The sequence below is a fragment of the Pongo abelii genome, chromosome 20 (assembly GCF_028885655.2).
Source record: "Pongo abelii isolate AG06213 chromosome 20, NHGRI_mPonAbe1-v2.0_pri, whole genome shotgun sequence".
Lineage (NCBI taxonomy): Eukaryota > Metazoa > Chordata > Mammalia > Primates > Hominidae > Pongo > Pongo abelii.
The window spans coordinates 8,951,065-8,976,333 of NC_072005.2; the positions used below are offsets into that span (position 1 = coordinate 8,951,065).

The 25,269-nt window shown below is 44.9% G+C and overlaps 1 protein-coding gene across 1 annotated transcript in view; it reads right to left on the reverse strand.

Moving 5' to 3' along the window:
- MUC16 (mucin 16, cell surface associated) overlaps nucleotides 1-17,051 on the reverse strand; it is a 91,447-nt gene extending 74,396 nt beyond the window's left edge. Inside the window, exons 1-6 of the mRNA XM_063719903.1 lie at nucleotides 16,933-17,051; nucleotides 16,772-16,839; nucleotides 15,031-15,203; nucleotides 1,576-1,611; nucleotides 1,252-1,317; nucleotides 54-178 (exon numbers count right to left, since the gene is read on the reverse strand). Of these exons, the coding sequence (XP_063575973.1) occupies nucleotides 54-178; nucleotides 1,252-1,317; nucleotides 1,576-1,611; nucleotides 15,031-15,203; nucleotides 16,772-16,839; nucleotides 16,933-17,040 (576 nt within the window). The 5' untranslated portion in view covers nucleotides 17,041-17,051. The remainder of the gene's footprint in view (nucleotides 1-53; nucleotides 179-1,251; nucleotides 1,318-1,575; nucleotides 1,612-15,030; nucleotides 15,204-16,771; nucleotides 16,840-16,932) is intronic.
- Between the last annotated feature and the right edge of the window lie 8,218 nt (nucleotides 17,052-25,269).

Here is a 25,269-nt window from a genome sequence, read left to right on the forward strand (position 1 = left end):
AAGAGGGACTGGGTATCGTGAGCAGGGCACAGTGTGGAGGGCAGGACACTAACCAGACCCTGCAGGACGCTCTCCGTGGTGTTGAACTTCCTGGAGCCTGGGTGATGCATGTCCTCCTCGTACTGCAGGTTGGTGATGGTGAAGTTGAGGGTGAATGGCATCAGGAGAGGGCCAGCAGCTGTAGTGGGAGTGGGAAATAAACATTATGTTCAAAGTAGAGAGAATAGCACTTTGTAATAACCATATGCAGCAATTAAATTGAGTGACATAATGAATATTTTCCATGCCTTTCTTATCTATGATACAATTCATTTTCTAAAGTAGATTATACAATAGTAGTTAGATACTGAACATAGCTCTTGGCACATATTTAGTGCTCAATATTGTAAGGTGATATCTGTTATCTTTATTATCACCATCATCATCATCACTATCATTGTCATCATTATTATTATCATTATTGTCATCACAAATACCACCAGCACCACCATGATGATCCCCATCATGAACCACAAACATCATCATCACCATCATCACATTCAACATATCATTACCATCATAACCCCACCACCATCACCGACATCATTCTCATCACCATCATCGTTGTCATGGACATCACCATCACCATCATCCACAATGTCAGTAGCATAATAACCATCATCATCATCAACACTACCACTACCAGCATCATCATCATCACACTCAACATATCATTACCATCATAACCCCACCACCATCACCGACATCATCCTCATCACCATCATTGTCATTGTCATCGACATCACCATTAACATCATCAATGTCACTAGCATAATAATAATCATCATCATCATCATCATCAACACCACCACCATCATCATCACACTCAACATATCATTATTACCATAATAACCCCACCACCATCACCAGCTCATTTTCTTCAACATCATCATCATCATCATCATCATCATTGTCATCAACATCACTATCATCATCATCAACAGTATCACCAGCAACATCATCATCATCATCATCAACAGAACCACCATCAACATCATCATCATGACAAGAATACAAGCTCACTGAGAGCAGAGATTTTGTATCGGTTTTGTTCTCCCTCCTGTATCTCTAGGATCTGGTACACACTAGGTGGCCAACAAATTTCATTGGTCCACTCACTGTCAGTAGATTTGCTATGACTTTCCATCTTCATCTGAGTAAAAATGACAGAGATAGCATGCTGTAATAGAGATGTCATTGACTGGTACTTACTCGTGGGGCTGGGGCTGGAGGATGGAGTCCCTGAGTTTCCCACATCCGCTGTGGAGGTCCCAGGAGCTAAGGAGAAGTCCTCATTAGTGAGAGCAGAAAGCATTACCATGGCAGAAATGCCAAGAGGTGAGACTTGTATAGGGTTTGCTGCATGTGGGCTTGAGCTGAGTCGGTCTTTGAAACTGGGGCAAAGGGGAGCTTGAATAACTTCTGCCTTTCCAGCTGCTTTGCTCAAGAGGAGGACTTATGGGTTTATGAGGAGGGGCTGCTCCTGCTTTGCTTGGTGTAGGATCATGGGCATGTGGACATGAGTTGAATACTCACTGCTGGTGGTGGGCATAGAGCTTCGATGGGTGAAACCTGCATAGAGAAGGAGGGAGGAGTGTGGGTAAGTGACAAGGAGATGTGGGGGACAAAATAGGGGTCAGGGCTACCCTGGTGCAATGGAAGGAGTTTCATGCAGCAGGGACCATTAAAGATTTCCTATCAGCGCCCTCACATCAGGGAAGAATGCCCTGATGGAATTCACTCCATGACGAAGAAACCATGAAGTCCTGGCCAGGTGCAGTGGCTCAAGCCTGTAATCCCAGTACTTTGGGAGGCCAAGGCAGGCGGATTACAAGGTCAAGAGATTGAGACCATCCTGGCCAACATGGTGAAACCCTGTCTCTACCAAAAATACAGAAATTAGCTGGGTGTGGTGGCATGCACCTGTAGTCCCAGCTACTCGGGAGGCTGAGGCAGGAGAATTGCTTGAACCTGGGAGATGGAGGTTGCAGTAAGCTGAGATCATGCCACTGCACCTCAGCCTGGCGACAGCGTGAGATTCCGTTTCAAAAAAAAAAAAAGATACCATGAAGTATCTTAGTACCATGAAGAACTTAGTCATCCCATGTAGAGCACAGGGCTGAATTTTCAAATGCCTGGCAGTGAGTGTGACCTCAAGCCAGAGATTACAGGCTGCCCAGCAAGGAGGAATAGCCTCCAACCACATCACAGCTGCTTACCATTGACATAGAGACTGTTCCGGTCCAGGGTGTAGCGGCCCAGCTCCTGGATGCCATTTGTCAGATTGCTCAGCTCCGAGTACAGTCGCTCTCTGTCCAGTCCGAGGCCTTCAGGGTCAGGGCGATGTGTGCAGATGGCATCCACTGCCGTGGCTGAGCTGTCCTTCTCTGGCCTGGGTAAGAACCTACATATGCTTAGTCCATCCACCTCTCCATCCTTTTGTCCTTCCTTTCCACTCTTTGTCAACCCCTAATGTGGACTCTGGGGAAACTGTGGTTAACAAGAATGTGGCTCTCAGGCCAGGTGTGGTGGCTCACGCCTGTAATCCCAGCACTTTGGGAGGCCAAGGCAGGCAGATCACGAGATCAAGAGATTGAGACCATCCTGGCCAACATGGTGAAACCCCATCTCTCCTAAAAATACAAAAATTAGCTGGGCGTGGTGGTACGTGCCTGTAATCCCAGCTACTTGGGAGGCTGAGGCAGGAGAACTGCTTGAACCCAGGAGCCAAAGGTTACAGTGAGCTGAGATCACACCACTGCACTCCAGCCTGGGCAACAGAACAAGCTTGTCTCAAAAAAAAAAAAAAAAAAGAATGCGGCTCTCATCAGAGAGATGCCCACCATAAACAAATTACTAGGATTATTAGTGGAAGTAGAAAGCATTACCATGGCAGAAATGCCAAGAGGTGAGACTTTTATAGGGTTTGCTGCATGTAGGCTTGAGCTGAGTCTGTCTTTGGAACTAGGGCAGAAGGGAGATTTAATAACTTCTGGCCTTCCCAGCTGCTTTGCTCAAGAGGGGGGCTTATGGGTTTATGAGGAGGGGCAGCTCCTGCTTTGCTTGGTGTAGGATCCTAGGATAATAATGCCAGGGATCTGCATGGCCCTGAATAAGCCTCCTAAAGTACTAGGTATGTGACAGCTATACTTAGGGTTAATCTGTAATCTGTGGCAGTGGCCCTTGTACTGGTGTGCCTAGCAGTGGCCCTCCTACTGGTGCCCACGGCATGGCGTTTTCAAATGGTGGGATCAGAAGGTTCAAGTCATCCTCTCTAGATCCCATGGACCAGCAGGGCTAAGAGATTTGTTATGAGACTCAAGGGAGCTAAATGGCTTGGGGAAAATGCCCTTTTTGGCTGGTCCGTCTGAAACTGTGGCTGGTCCAACATGGAGTCAGAAGGTCTTCATGTCTCAGCACCTGTTCCCGGCCACAGGACGTGGACTCACTTACCTAACCACCCACTACTGAGTGATTAGAGGGAAAGGGGCTCCTGTGTCCCAGGGTTGTGAGTAGCTCTATAGTAGGAACGACTTTATAGTAACCACTACCATTTATTAAATACTTCCTATGCAGCAGGCCCAGCATTTTGTATTCATAATTGCATATTTTCATCCTCAAAGCATCCCTATGGGTTGGTACTGCTCAATTCCCCCAGTCAGTACTATACTAATTATATTATGTATAACGCAATTATATATAACATAAAATATACAAAATGTAGACCTGTAAATATAAACAATATAGAAATATATATCGTTTTGCATTTTATACATTATTATATTATATAGTATATAAAATAGATATTATTATACCTCTACCCAACATATATTAAACTGGTTTATATATAACTATTTTATATAATTATATAACTATATAACTATTATATAACTATTTTTTATATAACTACCATATACCTCTACCTAACATATATTAAACTGGTTTAGATATAACTATTGTATATAACTATATAACTATTTTTATATAACTACCATGTACATTTAGATGCTTCTTGACTCATGATGGTATTATGTCCTGATAAACCCATGTTTTTTTTTGTTTGTTTGTTTTTGTTTTCTTTTGTTTTTGGAGATGGAGTCTCACTCTGTTGCCCAGGCTGGAGTTCAGTGGTGTGATCTCGGCTCAGTGCAACCTCTGCCTCCCAGGTTCAATCCATTCTCCTGCCTCAGCCTCCCGAGTAGCTGGGACTACAGGTACCCACCACCACACCCAGCTAATTTTTGTATTTTAAGTAGAGATGGGTTTTCTCCACGTTTGCCAAGCTGATCTTGAACTACTGACCTCAGATGATACACCTGCCTCAGCTTCCCAAAGTGCTGGGATTACAGGCATGAGCCATGCACCCAGCCTGTTTTTTGTTTTTTGGAGACAAGAGTCTTGCTCTGTCATCCAGGCTGGAGTGCAGTGGTGTGATCTTGACTCACTGCAACCTCCATCTCCTAAGTTCAAGTGATTCTCACGCTTCAGTCTCCCGAGTAGCTGTAACTACAGTTGTCACACCACGCCTGGCTACTTTTTGTATGTTTAGTAGAGACAAGATTTTGCCATTTGGACAGCTGGTCTCAAACTCCTGGCCTCAAGTGATCCACCTGCCTCAGCCTCCCAAAGTGCTGGGATGACAGGTGTGAGCCACCATGCCCAGCCCTGACAAACCCATTGTGAACTGAAAATGTCATAAGTCAAAAATGCCCTGTAGCCAGGCGTGGTGGCTCACGCCTGTAATCCCAGGATTTTGGGAGGCCAAGGTGGGAGGATTCCTTGAGCCCAGGAGTTCAAGGCCACCTGGGCAACATGGCAAGACCCTCCTCTCCACACAAAAAAAAAATTAAAAAAAAAATAGCCAGGTGTGGTGGCACACACCTGTAGTCCCAGCTACTCAGGAGGCTGAGGTAGGAGGATCACTTGAGCCCAGGAGTTCAAGGCTGCAGTGAGCTATGATTGCATCAGTGCATTCCAGTCTGGGTGACAGAGCAAGACTCTGTCTCAAAAATAAAAATAAAAATAAAAATTCACTATACCTAACCTACAGAACATGATAGGTTAGCCTATCCTACCTTAAACATGCTCTGAACCCTTACATTAGCCTACATTTGGGCAAAATCACCTAACACAAAGCCTATTTTATAATAAACTGTTGAATATCTCATATAATTTATTGAATATTGTACTGAAAGTGAATGACAGAATGGTTGCATGGGTGTTGAAGGTATGCTTTCTACTGAATGCATATTGCTATGGCATTATCGCAAAGTTTGAAAAATCATAAGTTGAATCATTGTAATTCATGGACTCTTTATATATAGAATATATACTAGGTATATGTAGAAGTTATATGTATCCACATGTATACTATACATAATATATATTTATATATGTATTTATACTTATATACTTTTATATATTATATATTTATACATATTATATTATGATACATAATATATAATATGTAACATATATAATATATTATAACATGTTATATGTTAATGTCAGATATGTTATATACATCACACATACACATATATGTTACATACATTATATATAACATATGTTATACATATGTTATATATGTATATATTATATATAACAATATATAATGTATATGTTATATGTTGTTATATGTTGTATATAATACATAACAAATATAATATATACATATATAACAATTATATAATATATAATTATATATATCATATATAACAATTATATATCATATATAATTATATATATCATATATAACAATTATATATCATATATAATTATATATATCATATATAACAATTATATATCATATATAATTATATATATCATATATAACATGTACTATATATGTTATAACATATATAACATGTATACAATAGAACAATATGTATAATATATACATTATATATATCATGTTATATACGTATATAACATGCATATAAAAATATGTCTGTAAACATATGTTTATAAAATATGCCTCAATATGTATATAAAATATATGTCTATATATAATATATGTATTTTATATATATAATATGTTGGGAAACAGGGCACAGAAGGCTTCAGGCACTTGCTCAGAGTCACAGATAGTAAATGGCAGAGCTAGGTTGGTTTAGAACTGAGGTCTGCCTGAGTTCACCAATGCTCTTAGCCACTAGGGCCCCCCTGTCCCGTCTTCCCCCTGGGAAGGAAAGGAAGCTGGAGGTAGATGACTGACTCTCTCTCGGGAGAGCCACACTTGGAGATTCTGTGGGAGAGGTGTGGAAGGTGAGAATGCCAGGCAGGAAATGATATCAACCAATGTCTACCCTAAAAGACCTGCCCTTTCCGGCACTCAGGGACAGTGCCCTCAGTGCCTCTCAGTCACCCTCAGACTGGCCAGGCCCTCTGTGGCTGCATCTGAGCCACTCAGGAGCTGACCTCCTGCCTGTAAGGGCTGAAGCCTTCCTTTCCTCCCCTCTTAGATTCTCTGGGCAAGTTGCCTTAGAGGGAAGTCAGATTGGGGTTTTCCACATGCTGCAAGTTCGTAATGGGGGCAGAGGAGGAAGTGTCACCTAAGGGATAGGAGTTTGGATCTAGAACCTGAAGTGCTGGAGTTGCTTTGTGTGCCCTGGCACAAGCCACTTAACCTGGGCCTCAGTTTCCCCTTCTGCTCCTGCTTCATGAGGCTGTTGCAAACACTGATGAGGCATTAAATATGAAGTACATAATGCAGTGCCTTGGGTCTTAGGAATAGTTATCTGCTGCTGGTGGTGGTGATGCTTAGTATCCATGGGCAATAGTTGTTCCAAGTATGAACAGAGTCAGGGAACCCAGAGACTAGGGTCATATTCACCTGTTGGGCTGTGTTTTTCTTGGGGAGGGTCTCACCTGAGTGAGGCTAGTCTGCAGCCTGAATAGAGGTATTCCAGACTGCTATTCCTGAACAAGGGTTTGAGCTGCAAGGAAGGAGAGGGGAGGTGAGAAACAACAGCTGTGGGAAGCCAGGAAGAATGGGGTGTTGGAGGGGTGGACCAGGCTGGAGTGATGTGGGTGGGGCAGGGTAGGTGGGCATGACTGAAATCAGTGGGTGGGGCAGGGAAAGGTGGCTGGGGTTGGATGAGGTGGGCATGGCTGGCATCAGTGGGTGAGGCAGTGTGAGGTGGGCTGGTTTGTCTTAAGTGGGCGAGGGAGGAGTAAGGTGGGCGGGGCTCTCACCAGACCCTGCAGTTCTCTCTCTGTGGCGTTGAACTTCCTGGAACCAGGGTGCCGCATGTCCTCCTCATACTGCAGGTTGGTGATGGTGAAGTTGAGGGTGAATGGCACCATGAATGGGACTGTGGCTGCTGCAAGGAAGGAGAAAAGAAGGCCACGCCTGAGTCAGATCTGAACTGACTGTAAGTCAATTTCTGAGGACCCAGATGGAGTGCTTGAAGCAAGAGTCTGAAGCAGACAGGTGGGTGCTTTAGTTTGGATGGATAATGGAAAGCCAGGTAAGGAGAAAAGTGGGATGTTCCTAAAATGCATTACCTGGGCCCAGAAGCAGGTTAGGGGACCAGAAGCAGGTTAGGGGACTAGGGTAGGTGTATTGGGTAAGAATGTGTGACTACTGGAAGCTGAGGTCTCAGACTCTGCCAGGTGCCCATACCCGCCCTAACAAACTCTAGCCATACCTTTTCCCTAACAAAAGGGAAAAGGACCGGAACAGTCTCATGCTTTGGGGAACAAGAAGGGAAAAAAGAACCAACTCAATCCCATTGAACACTGAACAACAACAACAAAAATCAAACAGCAGTCCTTAAAGCAGACCTTCTCTCACCTGCTTTACTTGACTACCCTTCCCCACTCAAGCCCAAAACTCCCAGAACTTGCCCTTTCTTTAATAAAGAGGAGACCACATGGTAGAGAGACATAGTTACCATGGTTATGGCCACACTAGTGAGTCAGATTTGATTTCAAATCTCCTCTCTGCCCCTCACCAGCCAAGTGACCATGGACATGTTACCTGTCCATACCTCAGTTTCTTCCACTGTAATACAATGGGCATAATGGGCCGGGCGCGGTGGCTCACGCCTGTAATCCCAGCACTTTGGGAGGCCAAGGCAGGCAGATCACTTGAGGTCAGGAATTCAAGACCAGCCTGGCCAACACAGTGAAACCCCATCTCGACTAAAAATACAAAAATTAGCCAGGCATGGTGGCATGCACTTGTAATCCCGGCTACTCGGGAGACTGAGGCAGGGGAATCACTTGAACCCGGGAGACGGAGGCTGCAGTGAGCTGAGATTATACCACTGCACTCCAGCCTGGGCGACAAAGCACTCTGTCTCAAAAAAAAAAAAAAAAAAAAAAAAAAGCGGCGAGGGGCATAATGATATTTTGGAGGGAAATTAGGAAGGTTACATGACTGTTAAAAAGAGCACATCTCCAGGGCATTACACTGAGTGGAAAAGAAGCCAATTTCAAAGGTGACATGTTGTACATTTCCATTTATATAACATCCTCAAACTAAAATTATAGAGACGGAGATGGAGATAGAGAGCAGAATAGCAATAGTTATTCTATTCAATAGTGTTGGGCTCGGTGGGCTTGATTATGAAGGCTAGCATGAGGGGACTCTTTGGGGGAATGGAACAGTTCTGAATCTTGATGGTGGTGGTGATTATAGGGCTATGCCCATGTGATAAAAATTGCATAGGGCTACCCACACACACACACACACACACACACGCATGCACACACACATGCACACATGCACACAGATGCACACATGCACGCACACATGCATGCACACATGCACACACACAAGCTCACATGCGCACACACGCATGTAAAACCAGTAAAATGGATTTTAACAATGTCAATTTCCCGCTTCTGATATTGTATTAGAGTTATGTAAGATGTAGCCATTGGGGAGAAACTGGGTGAAGGGTACAGGGTAACACTACACTATTTTTACAACATCCCCTGAATTTATTTATTATTTATTTCAAAATGAAAAGTTATTTATTATTTATTGATATTATTTATTATTTATTTTATTATATTTATTTATTTCAAAATGAAAAATAGAAAGTAAAAAATATATAGCACATGGTATGCCATATAGTAAGTGCTCAATAACTTGGTTGTCTTTTATTGTCAATTGTAATTGCTTGTTCCATTTCAGTCTTCCCCAATACACTGTAAACTTGGTGAGGGGAGGGACTGCATTTGACTTAGTCAACATCGTATCCCCTCTGCCCAGCCCAGAATAGGTGCTTGATAAATATTTGTTAAACCAAATTCTCTGGTAGCCCCTGTGCTAGGTGTTCTTACATAGAGTTGCATTTAACATTTGCAACCAATTTATGAAATATTATTATCCCCACTTGGCAGGTGAGAAAACTGAGGTACTGAGAGGGTAAGTAAATTGCTCAAGGTCAACATGACTGGAGAATGACGAGGACCCTTCTCCTGCTCTTGAGGAGTTTGGAGCAGAGTGGGGATGACCATGACTGCTCCAGGCTTCCTCATGCCATCTTTCCCCAGCATCTTCCAGTTATATGTATAATTTCTATAACTATATATATAGAAATATATATAGTTATATACAGAGAAACATACATATATAACTATATATAGTTACAGAGGTAGAAACTACATCTATAACCATATATATAACTATAACTATATATAGAGACACTATATATATAACTATATGTTTTATATATGTGGTTACTATATGGTAACTATATATATGGTTATATATAACTATATATAGTTTATATATAGTTATGGCTATATAAATAACTACATATAACATATATGTTATATGTATAACCATAAATATATTTTTATATAACATATACATTATAACATCCATCTATCTATCCATCTATCTATCTAACCAAACAGAAACTTTCAAACTGAAATATAAAGTAACTGAGATAAAAAGAATTCAATGGATGGGCAGAATGGAGCTGATAGAGAAAAGGCTTGGTGATTGTGAAAATATTCTATAAAAATTATTAAACCTGAAAGTCAGAGAGGAAAAAAGATTGATAAATAACAAAATGAACAGAACCTCAGGGTCTCTTGGGGCAACATCATTTCACTGGAGGTCCGAAGGGGAGAAAGAATCAGAGCAGAAAACAAAGTTGAAGATATAGTCTCAGATCATTTCCCAAATTTTTTGAAAAACAAACACTTTGAGACTCAAGAAGCTGAAAAAACTTTAAGCAGGATAAACTCAAAGAAAACCATGCCCAGACACACCATAATCAAACTACTGAAAATCAATAATGAAGAACAAATTTTGAAAGCACCTAGAAAAAGTGACATCATTGATCATGGAATGACTTGCTTAATAATACACGTTACATATGTACAAGCCCAGAGGAGTTAGGCACGTCACATAAATGGTTGAATTGATTAGAGCAGAGCGGTGAGGAAGTGGAGAGTGAACATCCTGTCTACAGCATGTAAAAAGTTTGCAGTGTTGTGACTCACAAAACAGAAGGCCTGAAAGCGGAATTTAAATTACGGGACACCAGGTTCTATCCCATAACTCCAGAATCACAAGGCAGGGTTAAGGGTTAGGAATGCCCAATTTCCATCTTTTTTTTTTTTTTTTTTTTTTTGTGATGGAGCCTAGCTCCATTGCCCAGGCTGGAGCGCAGTGGTGCGATCTTGACCACTGAGAAAATTTCTGGCTGAGGCAGGAAAATTGCATGAACCTTGGAGGTAGAGGTTGCAGTGAGCCGAGATCATGCCACTGCACTCCAGCCTGGGTGACAGAGCGAGACTCCATCTCAAAAAAAATAATAATAATTAATTTTAAAAAATTAGAAAGTTGAGAAGATACCAACCATAGCTGGTCTCCAGGAATCGCTAGTGCAAAGCTCCTGAGGTTGGACAGAGGTTAGGGTGCTAGAAGACCACTCAAGTGCCTGGGGTGGTCAAAATTTAGAGAGTGGGCCTGGCGTGGTGGCTCATGCCTATAATCCCAGCACTTTGGGAGGCCGAGGCGGGTGGATCACTTGAGGTCAGGAGTTCGAGACCAGCCTGGCCAACATGGTGAAACCCCGCCTCTACTAAAAATACAAAAAATTAGCCAGGCGTGGTGGCGTGCACCTGTAATCCCAGCTACTCGGGAGGCTGAGGCAGGAGAATCACTTGAACCTGGGAGGCGAAGGTTGAAGTGAGCTGAGATCACACCATTCCACTCCAGCCTGGGTGACAGAGCAAGACTCCATAAAAAAAAAAAAAAAGAGAGAGTGAGAGGGAGAGTGGAACAGGCTGAGTCTGGGTGGTCAGCAGGGAACAGACCATGCAGTGTTAAATTTCATAGATGCCAGAGAGGAGCTTCCTACCTGTGGAGCTGGGGATGAAGGATGTGGAAATCCCTGGGGAGAATGTAGAAGTCACTGGAGCTGAGAAAAAAAGAACATAGAGAAATGATTGGGTGTCCTCCTAAAGGAATATGGGACAGGAACAGCTAATTGGAATTTGGGCTTCTGTCTTGACTCACACCAAGACCTTGATGGGTTAGGGGCTGCTCTGAGGCTGTGACTGGGCACGTAGGGAGGGAGAATGATCAGTTTCTCTTCTGAGGAATGCACCTTGGGGAGGAAGGGTCCCAAAGCCATTGGAATATCACAGGTTTGAATACTCACTGCTAGTGGCAGGGGTCCGGTACCGACGGTTATAACCTGTAGATAGGGAGGAAAGAGTAAAGAAGGACTATTATGATGGGTGAGAGGTAGGGGAGGTGAAGATGGTAGATCTAGAAATGGAAATCATGGGACACTTTCATGATAAGCCCATCTGGGCTATCCCTCATCCAGCCAGAGGGAGGGGAAGGGCTTCCACCTTCGATGTGTGACTTCAGCTCACAAGGGAACCTCCATCCTCTCAGCTCAGAGTGGCCAAAGTTGAACAAGTCATGGACACTTCATTGAGAAGAGGTGGGGCCAAGATCTTTTGTGAATAAAGGATAATGGCTACATTTTATTTGGTGCCTATTTTGTGTTTTGTCCTTTGACAATAATGGTGGAGATCATCACTATTATTATTCCTGAAATAAAAATACCATAATAGCTGTCCCTATTTATTGGGAATCTAGTATGCACCAGCAATAGTAATAAATACATTACAAGGGTGGAAAGACACATGTATGGATGAGTGTGCTTTCTATCCATAAAGATAATTTAGTTTGATTCTTAGTCTCTCAGCTTACCTCCTTTCACAAAATTTCATGATAGTATAATTTTTTTCCAACTTTCTGTGTGTGTGTGTGATGTAGAATTGACAAAAATGTGATGGGTGAAGACAGTGGTATTTTTAGGTAAAAGTATAGAGAAATGAGGGATAGAAATGGTTCATATGGGGCCGGGCTTGGTGGCTCACGCCTGTAATCCCAGCACTTTGGGAGACCAAGATGGGCGGATCACTTGAGGTCAGGAGTTTGAGACCAGCCCGGCCAACATGGTGAAACCCCGTCTCCACTAAGAACACAAAAATTAGCGTGGCATGGCAGTGGGCGCCTGTAATCCCAGCTACTCAGGAAGCTGAGGCAAGAGAATCACTTGAACCTGGGAGGAGGAGTTGCAGTGAGCCGAGATCGTGCCATTGCACTCCAGCCTGTGCAACAGGGTGAGACTGTGTCTCAAAAAGAAAAGAAAAGAAGAGAAGAGAAAAAAGAAAGAAAGAAGAGAGAAGAAAGAAAGAGAGAGAGAGAGAAAGAAAGAAGGGAAGGAGGGAAGGAAGGGAGGGAGGAAGGAAGGAAGGAAGGAAGGATAAGAAAGAAAGAAAGAAACAAAGAAAGAAAGGCTTCATATGGTTTGGAATACTGGAGAAAATTTGGCAAAACGGGTGTGGTGGTAAAAACAAGAGACTTCAGGATGAGAAGGGTGGCGTTGCCATTGGAGCAAGAAAGGAACTGGGGAAAAGAGAATTTGTCCTGAGCGTTTCTCTAGGTCATGGATTGCATCTCCTTTGAGGCTCTGTGAGAGATACAAGGAAAGACAGAACCCAGGGCAGCCCTGTAAATTTATCTGGGTTGTTCCTGAATTATCTCATTTGATTATCAGAACAATCCCACATAGTATTTTTATTCCATTCTACAGAGGGGACACTAAAGTCTAGGGAGGTTACATGGCTTGTCCTGCATCCAACAAAACAGACATCTGTCTGTCATTCAATAGTACCACATTGTTAAGCTGTGCCCTAAATTAGTCATAATCCTATGGACACAGAACAGGATGTGTACTTGATACTACAATGAAATACGTTGTGTGTATTATCTCCTATGTCAAGGATAGAGGAGTATATATCCTCTATTTCTAGTCAGATATAAAGGAAATCTCCAAGTGGATTCAGAGGGGAAATAACAAATTCAGCATTAGGTTAGATCATTAGCATAGAGGCCATTCTTGCCTCATTCCTGTCCTGAGATTGGGGCTTGCTTTATTTGGACGATCCACAGTGATGTCTTGTAGTTAGGAGCCTGGAGTTTTCATGAGTCTCCAATCTTTGGTTGGAGTTTCCATACTGTCCTGTGTTATAACTGAGTAATTTGGGCTAATTACTTCCTCTCTGGATGCATAAAGGCTCTCTGTAGAAATGAGTATAGTAACTCACGGAGGTTTGGGTAATAGTAATAGGAGATAATGCATATAAAGTTCTCATCACAATTCCTGGCACAATTCCTTTTTTTTTTCAGACAGAGTCTTGCTCTGTCGCCCAGGCTGGAGTGCAGTGGCACAATCTCAACTCACTGCAACCTCTGCCTCCCGGGTTCAAGCAAGTCTTCTGCCTCAGCCTCCCGAGTATCTGGGATTACAGGCACATGCCACCAAGCCTGGCTAATTTTTGTATTTTTAGTAGAGATGGGGTTTCACCATGTTGGCTGGGCTGGTCTCGAACTCCTGACCTCAAGTGATCCACTCGCTTCGGCCTCCCAAAGTACTGGGAATATAGGTGTGAGCCACTGTGCCCGGCCCTACAGTTTCCTTTTGATGAAAATGAGCTGCTGTTATGGTTGCTATTCTTGGCGGTGGCATTGCTGCTTGGGTCATTGTTGCCATTGGTGTTGTGTAAACAGTTATTATTTGAGGGGTATTTGCTCAGGGTGGGGTTATTTCATCAAGTCAGTGGATTCCACTGGCCCATGGAAACTGAGAATTTGCCTTGAGTTGTCATGATGGAGAAAATGAAAGGCAGGAGGGTGAACTGGGCACCCACTGCCCACTGAGGAGACTCAACCATAGGACCCTCCCTCACCCATTTCTTTCCCCATCGTCTGCAAACTCCAGCTGGGCTCTGACAGGATCAAGGTGGAGGAGGAAACATTTCATTCCAGGAGGTGAAAAGGAAGAGGAAATTGGCCTCCTCTGATGTGCTAAGCATTGAAAGATGAGCCCTCAAAGAACTATGAGATTTGTACCAGAACTTGGAATCTGTGTACAGCAGATGCTCAGCCTCAGCCTTATTGACATTTTGGTCCGGATAATGCGTTTTGGTAGTAGGCTGCTTTGTGCATTGTTGGATGTTTTGCAACTTCTCTGGCCTCTACTTACTAGATGCCATTAGCAGACGGCTGGGTGCCATGGCTCATGCCTGTAATCCCAGCACTTTGGGAGGCCAAGGCAGGTGGATCAGCTGAGGTCAGGAGTTCAAGACCAGCCTGGCCAACATGGTGAAGCTCCATCTCTACTAAAAATACAAAAATTAGCCAGGCGTGGTGGCAGGCACCTGTAATCTCAGCTACTCGGGAGGCTGAGGCAGGAGAATTGCTTGAACCCGGGAGGCAGAGGTTGCAGTGAGCCTAGATTGCGCCATTGCACTCCAGCCTGGGCAACAAGAGTGAAACTCTGTCTCAAAAAACAAACAAACAAACAAACAAAAAATGAAAATGTCTCCAGACACTGTCAAATGTGTCCTGGGGGGCAAAATTGTCCCTAGTTAAGAACTACTGGTGTAGAGTGACCTGGGAGTGTAGGAGACCCCAGCTGCAGCATAGACACTCACCATTAACATAGAGGCTGTTTCTGTCCAGGGTGTAGGGCCCCAGCTGGGTGATGTCATGGGTCAGCTGGCTCAGTTCCTGGTACAAATGCTCTCTGTCCAGCCCAGGGCTCGTGGGGTCAGGATGGTAGGTACAGACAGCATCCACTCTGGTGGCTGCCCCGTCCTTCTCAGTCCTGAAGTGATTGGAACATACAAATGGGAACAGTTAAACAGTCTGTGGGTGAGTTAAACAGTCTGTTCAACTCTTTCTTTAAAGGATCCTCCCACATTTTTGGTCTTAGGACATCTCTATTTACTGGGTGTTGTCTGGTTTCTCAGACACATTTCTTTCTGGGTCTTCTTTATACAGCCCTGTCTCCCTTCTGTAAAGAGACTGATCTCCAGGGTCTCATTCTTAACTGACCTGTCTCTCAATCTCTTTTTTTTTTTTTGAGACGGAGTCTCACTCTGTTGCCAGGCTGGAGTGCAGTGGCGTGATCTCAGCTCACTGCAACCTCCGCCTCCCAGGTTCAAGCGATTCTCTTGCCTCAGCCTCCCGAGTAGCTGGGATTACAGGCAGGTGCCACCACACCTGGCTAATTTTTGTATTTTTAGTAGAGTCCGGATTTCACCATGTTGGCCAGGATGGTCTCGATCTCCTGACCTCATGATCTGCCTGCCTTGGCCTCCCAAAGTGCTGGGATTACAGGCGTGAGCCACCGGGCCACACCCTAGACACTATTAATGCTTAAAATACTATAAAATGTCTCTAGTATTTCCTCTAACCCCAACTCCACCCTGAACTCTTGATGATACCGCCTCATCCCACAATTCATTCACTCCTCATGCAACTATGCTCCATGCACTCATCCATCCACTCAGGCAGTCCCCCCATCAATCAGTCTCCTTTCTTCCTTTCTCTTCCTTCTTTTTTCCTGTCTCCTCCCTTCTTCTCTCCTTCCCTCCTATTCTGTCTTTTTTCCTCCCATCTCTTCTTTTTTCTTCCCATCTCCCTCTCTCATCCCTCCTCTCCCTCCATCACTCCCTTCCTTCCTTCCATTTTTTCATTCATTCGTTCATGCAATTGCTACTTGCCCCACACTCTTGAATTTTATAGAACTTTTTTCACATACTAGGCTATTTCTTCCATCTATCCCATTCCATAAGATGTGCCACCCCTTTAAATAATATCTTTGCCAGTGTTTATCTTCTGGCCATTGTTCACTCAACTGTCAAAACTTGGCTCAGGCATCATCTTCTCCAGCTTCTGCCCAACTGTCTCAGGTTGAGCTAAAAGTCCTTTTTCTGGGCTCCTGTGGCCCTATGTAGAGGTGTATTGCTAACTCTGTTTCTCCTAGTGTTTTAAGTCCATGTGGTTGCTGCCTTCTCTACATTGTGGGCTCCTTGAGGGAAAGGCCCATGGTTGACTCTCTCGGTACCCTTAGCCCCTGTCACATGGCGTGACCTGAGGCGCCTCATTCCATGTTCGCTTAATGAGTCAATGCTGCCCTTTCTAATAGGTGAGCCTCAGTGCTCCCTGCCTCTGCTTCTCCAAATAATTTAAGGTTCTTGAGAGACACCTCTTTCAGGAAGCCCTCTGTGATATACTCAGCCAGAGAGGGTGCCTTCTAAGTCTTCATTGCTGGAAGACCCCAGTCATTGATAATCCTTGCTTACTGGGTGTCAGGCTCAGGTCCTCACCTCCAGGTGGGCTTGCCTATGAGTGTGCAGCCCTTCATGATGTGAGAGAAGGAAGGCTCACCTGAGCAAGGTCAGTCTGCAGCCGGAGTAGCCAGAACCAATACTGGTGTTCTTGAACAAGGGCTTAAGCTAGAGGAAGGAAAGGAGATGAGCAGGATCGAATGCCTTGCCCAGGTGGGGCAAGGGCAAGGCAGGCCATGGTAGGCACTGTCTAGCTCTTACCAGGTGATTCAAGGTCTTCTCAGTAGAGTTGAAGATCAAGGAGCCTGGGTGCCCCATGTCTGGGGTGTAAAGCAGGTTGTTGATGGTGAAGTTGAGAGTAAATGGCATCAGGACTGGACTCACAACTGCTGGAGAAAGAAAGGAAAGAGAGAGAGAGAGAGCCCATCTCGATCTCAGTCTTGAGCTGCATGTGGCGTAAGGAGCTAATACCGTTTACCTGACCACAGTGTTCAGTAGGTGAGGTTTGAGATAACCCATCTGGGCTATCCCTCAGCCAGCCAGAGAAAGGGGAAGGGCTTCCACCTTAGATATGTGACTTCAGCTCACAAGGGAACTTCAATCTTCTCAGCCCAGAGTGGCCAAAGTTGAACAAGCCATGGACATTTCATTGAGAAGAGGCGGGCAAAGATCTCTTATGCTCAGGTCTTGGGGCACAAATACTCGAGCAGGCAAGAAATCCAAATACAGCTGACCCCCCAGCAACACGAGTTTGAACTGCGTGGGTCCACTTATACATGGATTTTCTTCCACCTCTGCCACTCTTGAGATAGCAAGACCCACCCCTCTTCTTCCTCCCCCTCCTCAGCCTGCTCAACATGAAGAGGATGAGGATGAAGACCTTTACAATGGCCAGGTGCAGTGGCTTATGCCTGTAATCCCAGCACTTTGGGAGGCCAAGGTAAGCGAATCACCCGAGGTCAGGAGTTCAAGACCAGCCTGGCCAACATGGTGAAACCTTGTCTCTACTAAAAATACAAAAATTAGCCAAGCATGGCAGTGCATGCCTGTAATCCCAGCTACTTGGAAGGCTGAGGCATGAGGACCGCTTGAACCTGGGATGCAGAGGTTGCAGTGAGCCAAGACTGTGCCACTGGATTCCAGGCTAAGCGACAAAGCAGGACTCCGTCTCACAAAAAAAAAAAAAAAAAAAAAAAAAAAAGAAGAAGAAGTTGATTTGATGATCCACTTATGATTTTCTTAATAACATTTTCTTAACTCTAGCTTCTTAGTTTATTGTAAGAATACAGTATATAATACACATAGCATACAAAATATATGTTCATTGACTATGTTATCAGTAAGGCCTTCTGGTCAATGGTAGGCTATTAGTAGTTAAGTAAGTCAAAAGTTATGGCTGGGCGCAGTGAAGTTAAGGAAAGTCAAAAGTTATGGCTGGGTGCGGTGGCTCACGCCTGTAATCCCAGCACTTTGGGAGGCCAAGGCGAGCAGATCACCTGAGGTCAGGAGTTCAAGACCAGCCTGACCAACATGGAGAAACCTCATCTCTACTAAAAATACAAAAGTAGCTGGGTATGGTGGCACATGCCTGTAATCCCAGCTACTCAGGAGGCTGAGGCAGGAGAATCACTTGAACCCGGGAGGCAGAGTTTGGGGTGAGCCAAGATGGCGCCACTGCACTCCAGCCTGGGCAACAAGTGTGAAACTCCATCTCAAAAAAAAAACAAGTTATATGTGGATTTTTGAATGCATAGGGGTCAGCACCCTGGACCCTCACGCTGTTCAAGGGCCCAACTGTAGTAATAATTGCCAGGAAGGAAGTAAGCATGGAGGTAGAATAGAGATTGGCTGTGTGCAAGGTGTGTATACAGGGGAAATGCTACTTTATAAAGGGTGATCCAAGCTGAGATTTGAAGGACAAGAACACCAGGTGCAAAGACTCTGAGGATGGAGGGATGTTTGGACCCTGGAGGAAAAAAAAAAAATGAGGCTGATATGGCCAGAGATGGACACAGCTCACTCACTTACTCCATTCTAAAAACGGACACTAAAGCCTGGACAGGTTACATGGCTCTTCCAGGGCCACATAGTGAGCAAAAGAGAGGACCAGGACTTAAAGCAAGACCTGTAATTTACCAAAACCTACACCACTCATTACTGCTTTTAAGTCAGAGTCGGTCTCAATGACGATTTTTGTTTGTTTGTTTGTTTGTTTTCTTTTATTATTATTATTATTATTATTATACTTTAGATTTTATGGTACATGTGCGCAATGTGCAGGTAAGTTACATATGTATACATGTGCCATGCTGGTGCGCTGCACCCACCAACTCGTCATCTAGCATTAGGTATATCTCCCAATGCTATCCCTCCCCCCTCCCCCCACCCCACAACAGTCCCCAGAGTGTGATGTTCCCCTTCCTGTGTCCATGTGTTCTCATTGTTCAATTCCCACCTATGAGTGAGAATATGCGGTGTTTGGTTTTTTTGAGACAGAGTCGCTCTCTGTTGCCCAGGCTGAAGTGCAGTGGTGTGATCTCTGCTCACTGCAAGCTCCGCCTCCCAGGTTCATGCCATTCTCCTGCCTCAGCCTCCTGAGTAGCTGGGACTACAGGCGCCTGCCACCATGCCCGGCTAATTTTTTTTGTATTTTTAGTAGAGATGGGGTTTCACTGTGTTAGCCAGGGTGGTCTTGATCTCCTGACCTCGTGATCCAGCGGCCTCAGCCTCCCAAAGTGCTGGGATTACAGGCGTGAGCCACTGCGCCCGGCCTCAATGACTACTGAAATACAATACAAGTTTTTGGCCTGGTGCAGTGGCTCACACTTGTAATCCCAGCATTTTGAGAGGCTGAGGCAGGCGGATCACTTGAGGTCAGCAGTTCGAGACAAGCCTGGCCCACATTGCAAAACCATGTCTCTACTAAAAATACAAAAAACTAGCCAGTGTGATGGTGCATGCCTGTAGTTCCAACTACTCAGGAGGCTGAGGCAGGAAAATCGCTTGAACCTGGGAGAAGGAGGTTGCAGTGAACCAAGATCATGCCATGGCATTCCAGCTTGGGCAACAGAGTGAGACTCTGTCTCAAAAAACCCCCCAAAAAACAAAAAAACAAAAATTAGCCAGGCATAGTGGCATGTGGCATGAGAATCGCTTGAACCTGGGAGGCAGAAGTTGCAGTGAACCAAGATTGCACCATTGCACTCCAGCCTGGGCGACAGAGTGAGGCTCTGCCAAAAGAAAGAAAGAAAGAAAAAGACAGAAAGGAAGAAAGGAAGGAAGGAAAGAAGGAAGGAAGGAAGGAAGGAAGGAAGGAAGGAAGGAAGGAAGGAAGGAAGGAAGGAAAGAAAAAAGGAAGAAAGGAAAGAAATGGAAGCTTTAAATCCAGGCAAAAAGAAGTGTCCAAGGTGGTATAGTGAGGACATCATTAATCAAGCATTAGCTTAAATTGTTGGATGAGATTGGACAGAGGGGGACATGCTGAGACTTGGTGGGCATCAGGACTCAGACCACACAGCAATTCATCAGCCACTGAATGGCAGCCGACGTTTCATGGGAGCTGGAAGCCAGATTCCTACCTGTAGAACTGGGGGTGGGGGTCACAGATATGAGAGGTCTTGGAGAGAACGTGGAGGTGACTGGAGCTGAAAGAAAATGCAACATGAATCGGGATTGTTGGGTCCTCTTATTTAGCGAGGGGACAGCAGGACTGTTGATGGGCACTGGCATCTGTGCCTTGGCTCAGCCTGAGACTTTTGCTATTCTGGAGTTTCTATGGGGATGAGAACCTAGGGAATGGGGGATACTTTCCTCCTGGAAAGCAGGCTTAGGGAGGAAGAATTCCAAGGGCATAGGGACTTCAGGGCCATAATTACTCACTGCTGGTGGTGGAGATCCAGGACCGATGGTTATAACCTGCAGAGAGACAGAGGGAGAGGAAGGAAGAAAGAATAAGAGTGAGAAGACAGGAGGAGGTTAAGGGGAGGTGGGCGTAGAACTCAAAACACAGGTGCACCAATCTTCCTGTGTGCTTTCTCTAAGGTTCATTCATAAATAACAACAGCTGGGGAGGCTGAGGCGGGAGAATCACGTGAACCTGGGAGGCGGAGGTTACAGTGAGCCAAGATTGTGCCACTGCACTCCAGCCTGGGTGACAGAGCGAGACTCCGTCTCAAAATAAATAAATAAATAAATAAATAACAGCTAGTCTTTTTTTGTTTGGTTTAGTTTTTGTTTGTTTGTTTTGTTTTTTTGAGACAAGAGTCTCCCTCTGTTGCCCGGGCTGGAGTGCAGTGGTACAAGCTCAGCTCACTGCAGCCTCTGCCTCCCAGGTTCAAGCGATTCTTCTGCCTTAGCCTCCCAAGTAGTTGTCATTACAGGCACACGCCACCACACCTGACTAATTTTTGTATTTTTGGTAGAGACCGGGTTTCACCATGTTGGCCAGGCTGGTCTTGAACTCCTGACCTCAAGTGAGCCGCCCACTCTGGCCTCCCAAAGTGCTGGGACTGCAGGTGTGAGCCAGCACGCCCAGCCGACAGCTTGGTCTTATTAGTTAACCGCCTCCTACACTGATGCTCATGATATCCTCACCCTCATTATCATTAACAACAACGACAATAATCAATCGCCAGAGGCCCCTCCTTATTGTGGGGGTTCACTATGTGGCTGGAATACTGCCACCTTCATTAAATAAATGATGGGGACAAAATTTTCTGTTTCCAGACTTATTTGTGTTTCCTTCATCCATTACGTATAATTTTGTCGTTGCTGTCTGAGTTTCTACTCTTTCCCGACTTTTCAAAGACAGGAAAGACTTTTGGCAGTATAGTTTCTGGAATTCTTTCATGTGAAATTGAGATAATAAGAGGGGAGGGAAAGAGAGAGAGAGAGACTGACTATGGGGAGGGGAGAGACTAGGGGGTCAGCAGGAGATGATAAAGTTGCAGAATGCAAAGAAATGAGGAAAAGGGGATTTTAGTAAGTATGGTATGTTCTGAAAGATGAATTAGATCCTCTTTGGCGCTCTGTGAATAGTGTAAAGAAATTTTAGACTTAGTTTACATTTGATGGTCTGACTGGTTTTCTTGAAACTTCTGAGACTGGTCCAAGTGGAGCCCTGTGGTTTACTTGGGTTATTAGGATTTTATCTTATTTGATCTTCACAATAATCTTAGGTGACATTTTAAAAATTAAAAAAAAAAACATCCATTCCGAACATAGGGCCAAGTGAGGTGGCTCCCACCTGTAATCCCAGCACTTTGGGAGGCTCTTGGGTGGATCACTTGAGATCAGGAGTTTGAGATCAGCCTGGCCAACATGGTGAAACCCCATCTCTACTAAAAATACAAAAATTAGTTGGGCGTGGTGGCACGTGCCTGTAGTCCCAGCTATTCGGGAGGCTGAGGCAGGAGAATCACTTCAACCTGGGAGGTGGAGGCTGCAGTGAGCCAAGACCATACCACTGCACTCCAGCCTGGGTGCCAGAGGGAGACTCTATTAAAAAAAAGAAGAAGAAGAAAGAAAAAAAAAAAAAAGGACACTGAATCCTCTTGACAAGATTAGTAAGATCTAACACATATGGCCGGGCACGGTGTCTCACACTTGTAATCCCAGCATTTTGGGAGGCCAAGGCGGGTGGATCACCTGAGGTCAGGAGTTCGAGACCAGCCTGATCAACATGGTGAAACCCTGTCTGTACTAAAAATACAAAAATTAGCCAGGCACGGTGGCATGCACCTGTGGTCCCAACTACTCAGGAGGCTGATGCAGGAGAATTGCTTGAACCCAGGAGGCAGAGGTTCAGAGGTTGTGGTAAGCCGAGATTGCGCCACTGCGTTAGGGAGAACGGGGAATGGGAAATTATTCCTTCAGTCCTGTTTGGGGTGATAAAAAAAATTTTGAAAACAGATAGTGGTGGTGAGGGTTGCACAACAATGTGAATGTATTAGTACTGCTGAATTGTACATTTAAAATGTTTAGAATGGCAAATTTTATAGTATTTATATTTTACCACAATAAAAAAGTTATTCTTACTTGTTCTTGAGGTCACACTCTTAGAGGCCAAGGTGGACATCCCAGGTGTGGTCAGAGGAGCAAAGAGGCTTCCAGCAAGTGTATTGAAGGTGGTTGTTGTCTTGGCCACAGTGGGACTGGAACCTGTGGTAGCTAAATTAGTGGCTTCAACCATTGTAGTTCTCAAGATAGTGGTTGGACTCACTCCTTCTCCATGGCTGGTTTTAGGTGGTGTTGGTGTCTCTGATGGTTTCAAGGTCATAGTGGTGCCTGTGACAATCCTGGAAAATTCTGGGGGTCCAACTGAAGTTACAGATGGTGAGGTTTCTGTGTTCCAGGAGGTCACAGCTTGGGGCTTATCAGTTGTTATAGAGGCACTGGGAAGCCCAGAGACAGCAGGGGAAACAGTCAGAGTTAGAGTACCCATGCTGGTCTCTGCTGAAGAGCTGGTGGCCAGTAAGCCTGTAGTCTCTAATAAACCAAGGGAAAGAGTTGAAGTTGGAATCATTGTGCTGGTTTCTGTCCCTGGATGGGTGGAAAGTGAGGCTGTTTTTTCAGAAACACCAGGTGAAGCAGTTGGATTTAGATCAACTCTGCTGGTTCCAGTTACAAGTAGGGTGAAGAGAGAGGATGTTGTCTGAGTTGGGAGAGCTGTGCTAGTCTCTGCACCAGGTCTAATGGAGAGTGAGGCTGTGGTCTCTGATACTTGAGGAAACACAGTTGAAGCAGGAAATGTTTTACTTGTCTCTGTGCTGAGATGGGTGCTCAATAAGGCTGTGGTCTCTGGCATACCAGGAGAATGAGTCAAAGTTGGAATAGCTGTACTGTTTGCTGCCCCAGAACTAGTAATCTGTGAAGTCACCATCTCTGGTGCACCAGGTGAGATTGCTGTCAGTACAGCTGAACTGGCTTCTGTCCTAGGACTGGTGGCCATTACAGGTGTGGCATCTGGACTACTATGGGAAAAACTGGGAGCTGTTCTGGAAACAGGTGTGCTGGTCTGTGGAGGATGAGTGACCCAGGAAGCCGTTGTATCTGGCTCACTAGAGGAAACAGTCTGAATTGGAACAGTGAAGCCAGTCTGTGTCCCACGATGGGTAGCTGATGAGGCTGTGGTCTCTGGTTCACCAAGAGAAGGAGTCAAAGTTGGAATAGTTGTACTAGTGTCTGTTGCAGAACTAGTGACCTGTGAGGTCACTATCCCTGGTATACTGGGTGGGATGGTTGTAGTTGGAACAGCTGACCCGGCGTCTACTCCAGGACTGGTGACCATTGAGGGTGCAGTGTCTGATCCCCTATGGGAAAAGTTGGGAATCGTCCTAGAAACCATTGTGCTGGTCTCTGCAGGATGAGTGAGCCATGTGGCTGTAGTCTCTGGTTCATATGAGGTCTCACTCAATGTTGGGAAGGTTGTACTGGTGTCTGTCCCAGAACTAGGGACCTGTGAGGTCACCAGATCTGACATATCAGGTGAGATAGTTGTTGTTGAAACAGCTGAACTGGCTTCTGGCCCAGGACTGGTGATGGCTACTGGGAGTGTGGTGTCTGACTTACTATGGGAAAACTTGGGGGTTGTCCTGGGAACCATTGTGTTGGTCTCTGCAGGATGAATGAGCTGTGTGGCTGTTGTCTCTGGTTCATATGGGGTCTCCGTCAGTGTTGGGAAAGTTGTAGTTCTGTCTATCCCAGAACTGGTGACCAGTGAGGTCAGCATCTTTGATGCACCAGGGGAGACAGGGAGAGTTGGAATGGCTGAACTTGTGTGTGTCTCAGAATAGGTGATAAATGAGGTTGTGGTCTCTGGCTCACCAGAAGAAAGAGTCAGAGTTGGAATAGTTATACTGGTGTCTGTCCCAGAACTAGTGACCTGTGAGGTCACCATATCTGGTACATCAGGTGAGACAGTTATTGTTGGAAAAGCTGAAATGGCTTCTGCCCCAGGACTGGTTGCTATTGAGGGTGTGGTGTTTGGTTCACTATGAGAAAAATTAGGGGTTGTCCTGGGAACTGTTGTGCTGGTGACTGCAGGATGAGTAACCCATGAGGCTGTTGCCTCTGATTCATCTGGGGACTCAGGCACTGTTGGAAAAGTTGCACTGATATCTGTCCCAGAGCTAGTGACCAGTGATGTCAGCACACCTGGTATACCAGGTGAAACAGTTGTTGAAATGGCTGAGCTGGATTCTGCCTCAGGACTGGTGACTGTGGAAGGCATAGTGTCTAATTCACTGTGGGAAAACCTTGAGGTTGTCCTGGGAAGAGTTGAGCTACTCTCTGCAGGATGGGTGACCAATGAGATATTTATAAACGGCTCACCAGTGGAGAGAGTCAAAGTTGGAACAACAGAGCTTGCTTCTGTCCCAGGATGAGCGACCCATGAGGCTGTGGTCTCTGGTTGACTTGACGCAGCAGTTAGATTTGAAAACGCACTGGTCTCTGACCCAGAACTAGTAACCAGTGAAGTCACTAGCCCTTGTACAGTAGGGGAGACAGCTAAAGTTGGAATGGCTGAAATTGTCTTTGCCTCAGAATGGGTGACCAATGAAGTTGTGGTCTCTGGTTCATCAGAAGAAATAGTCAGAG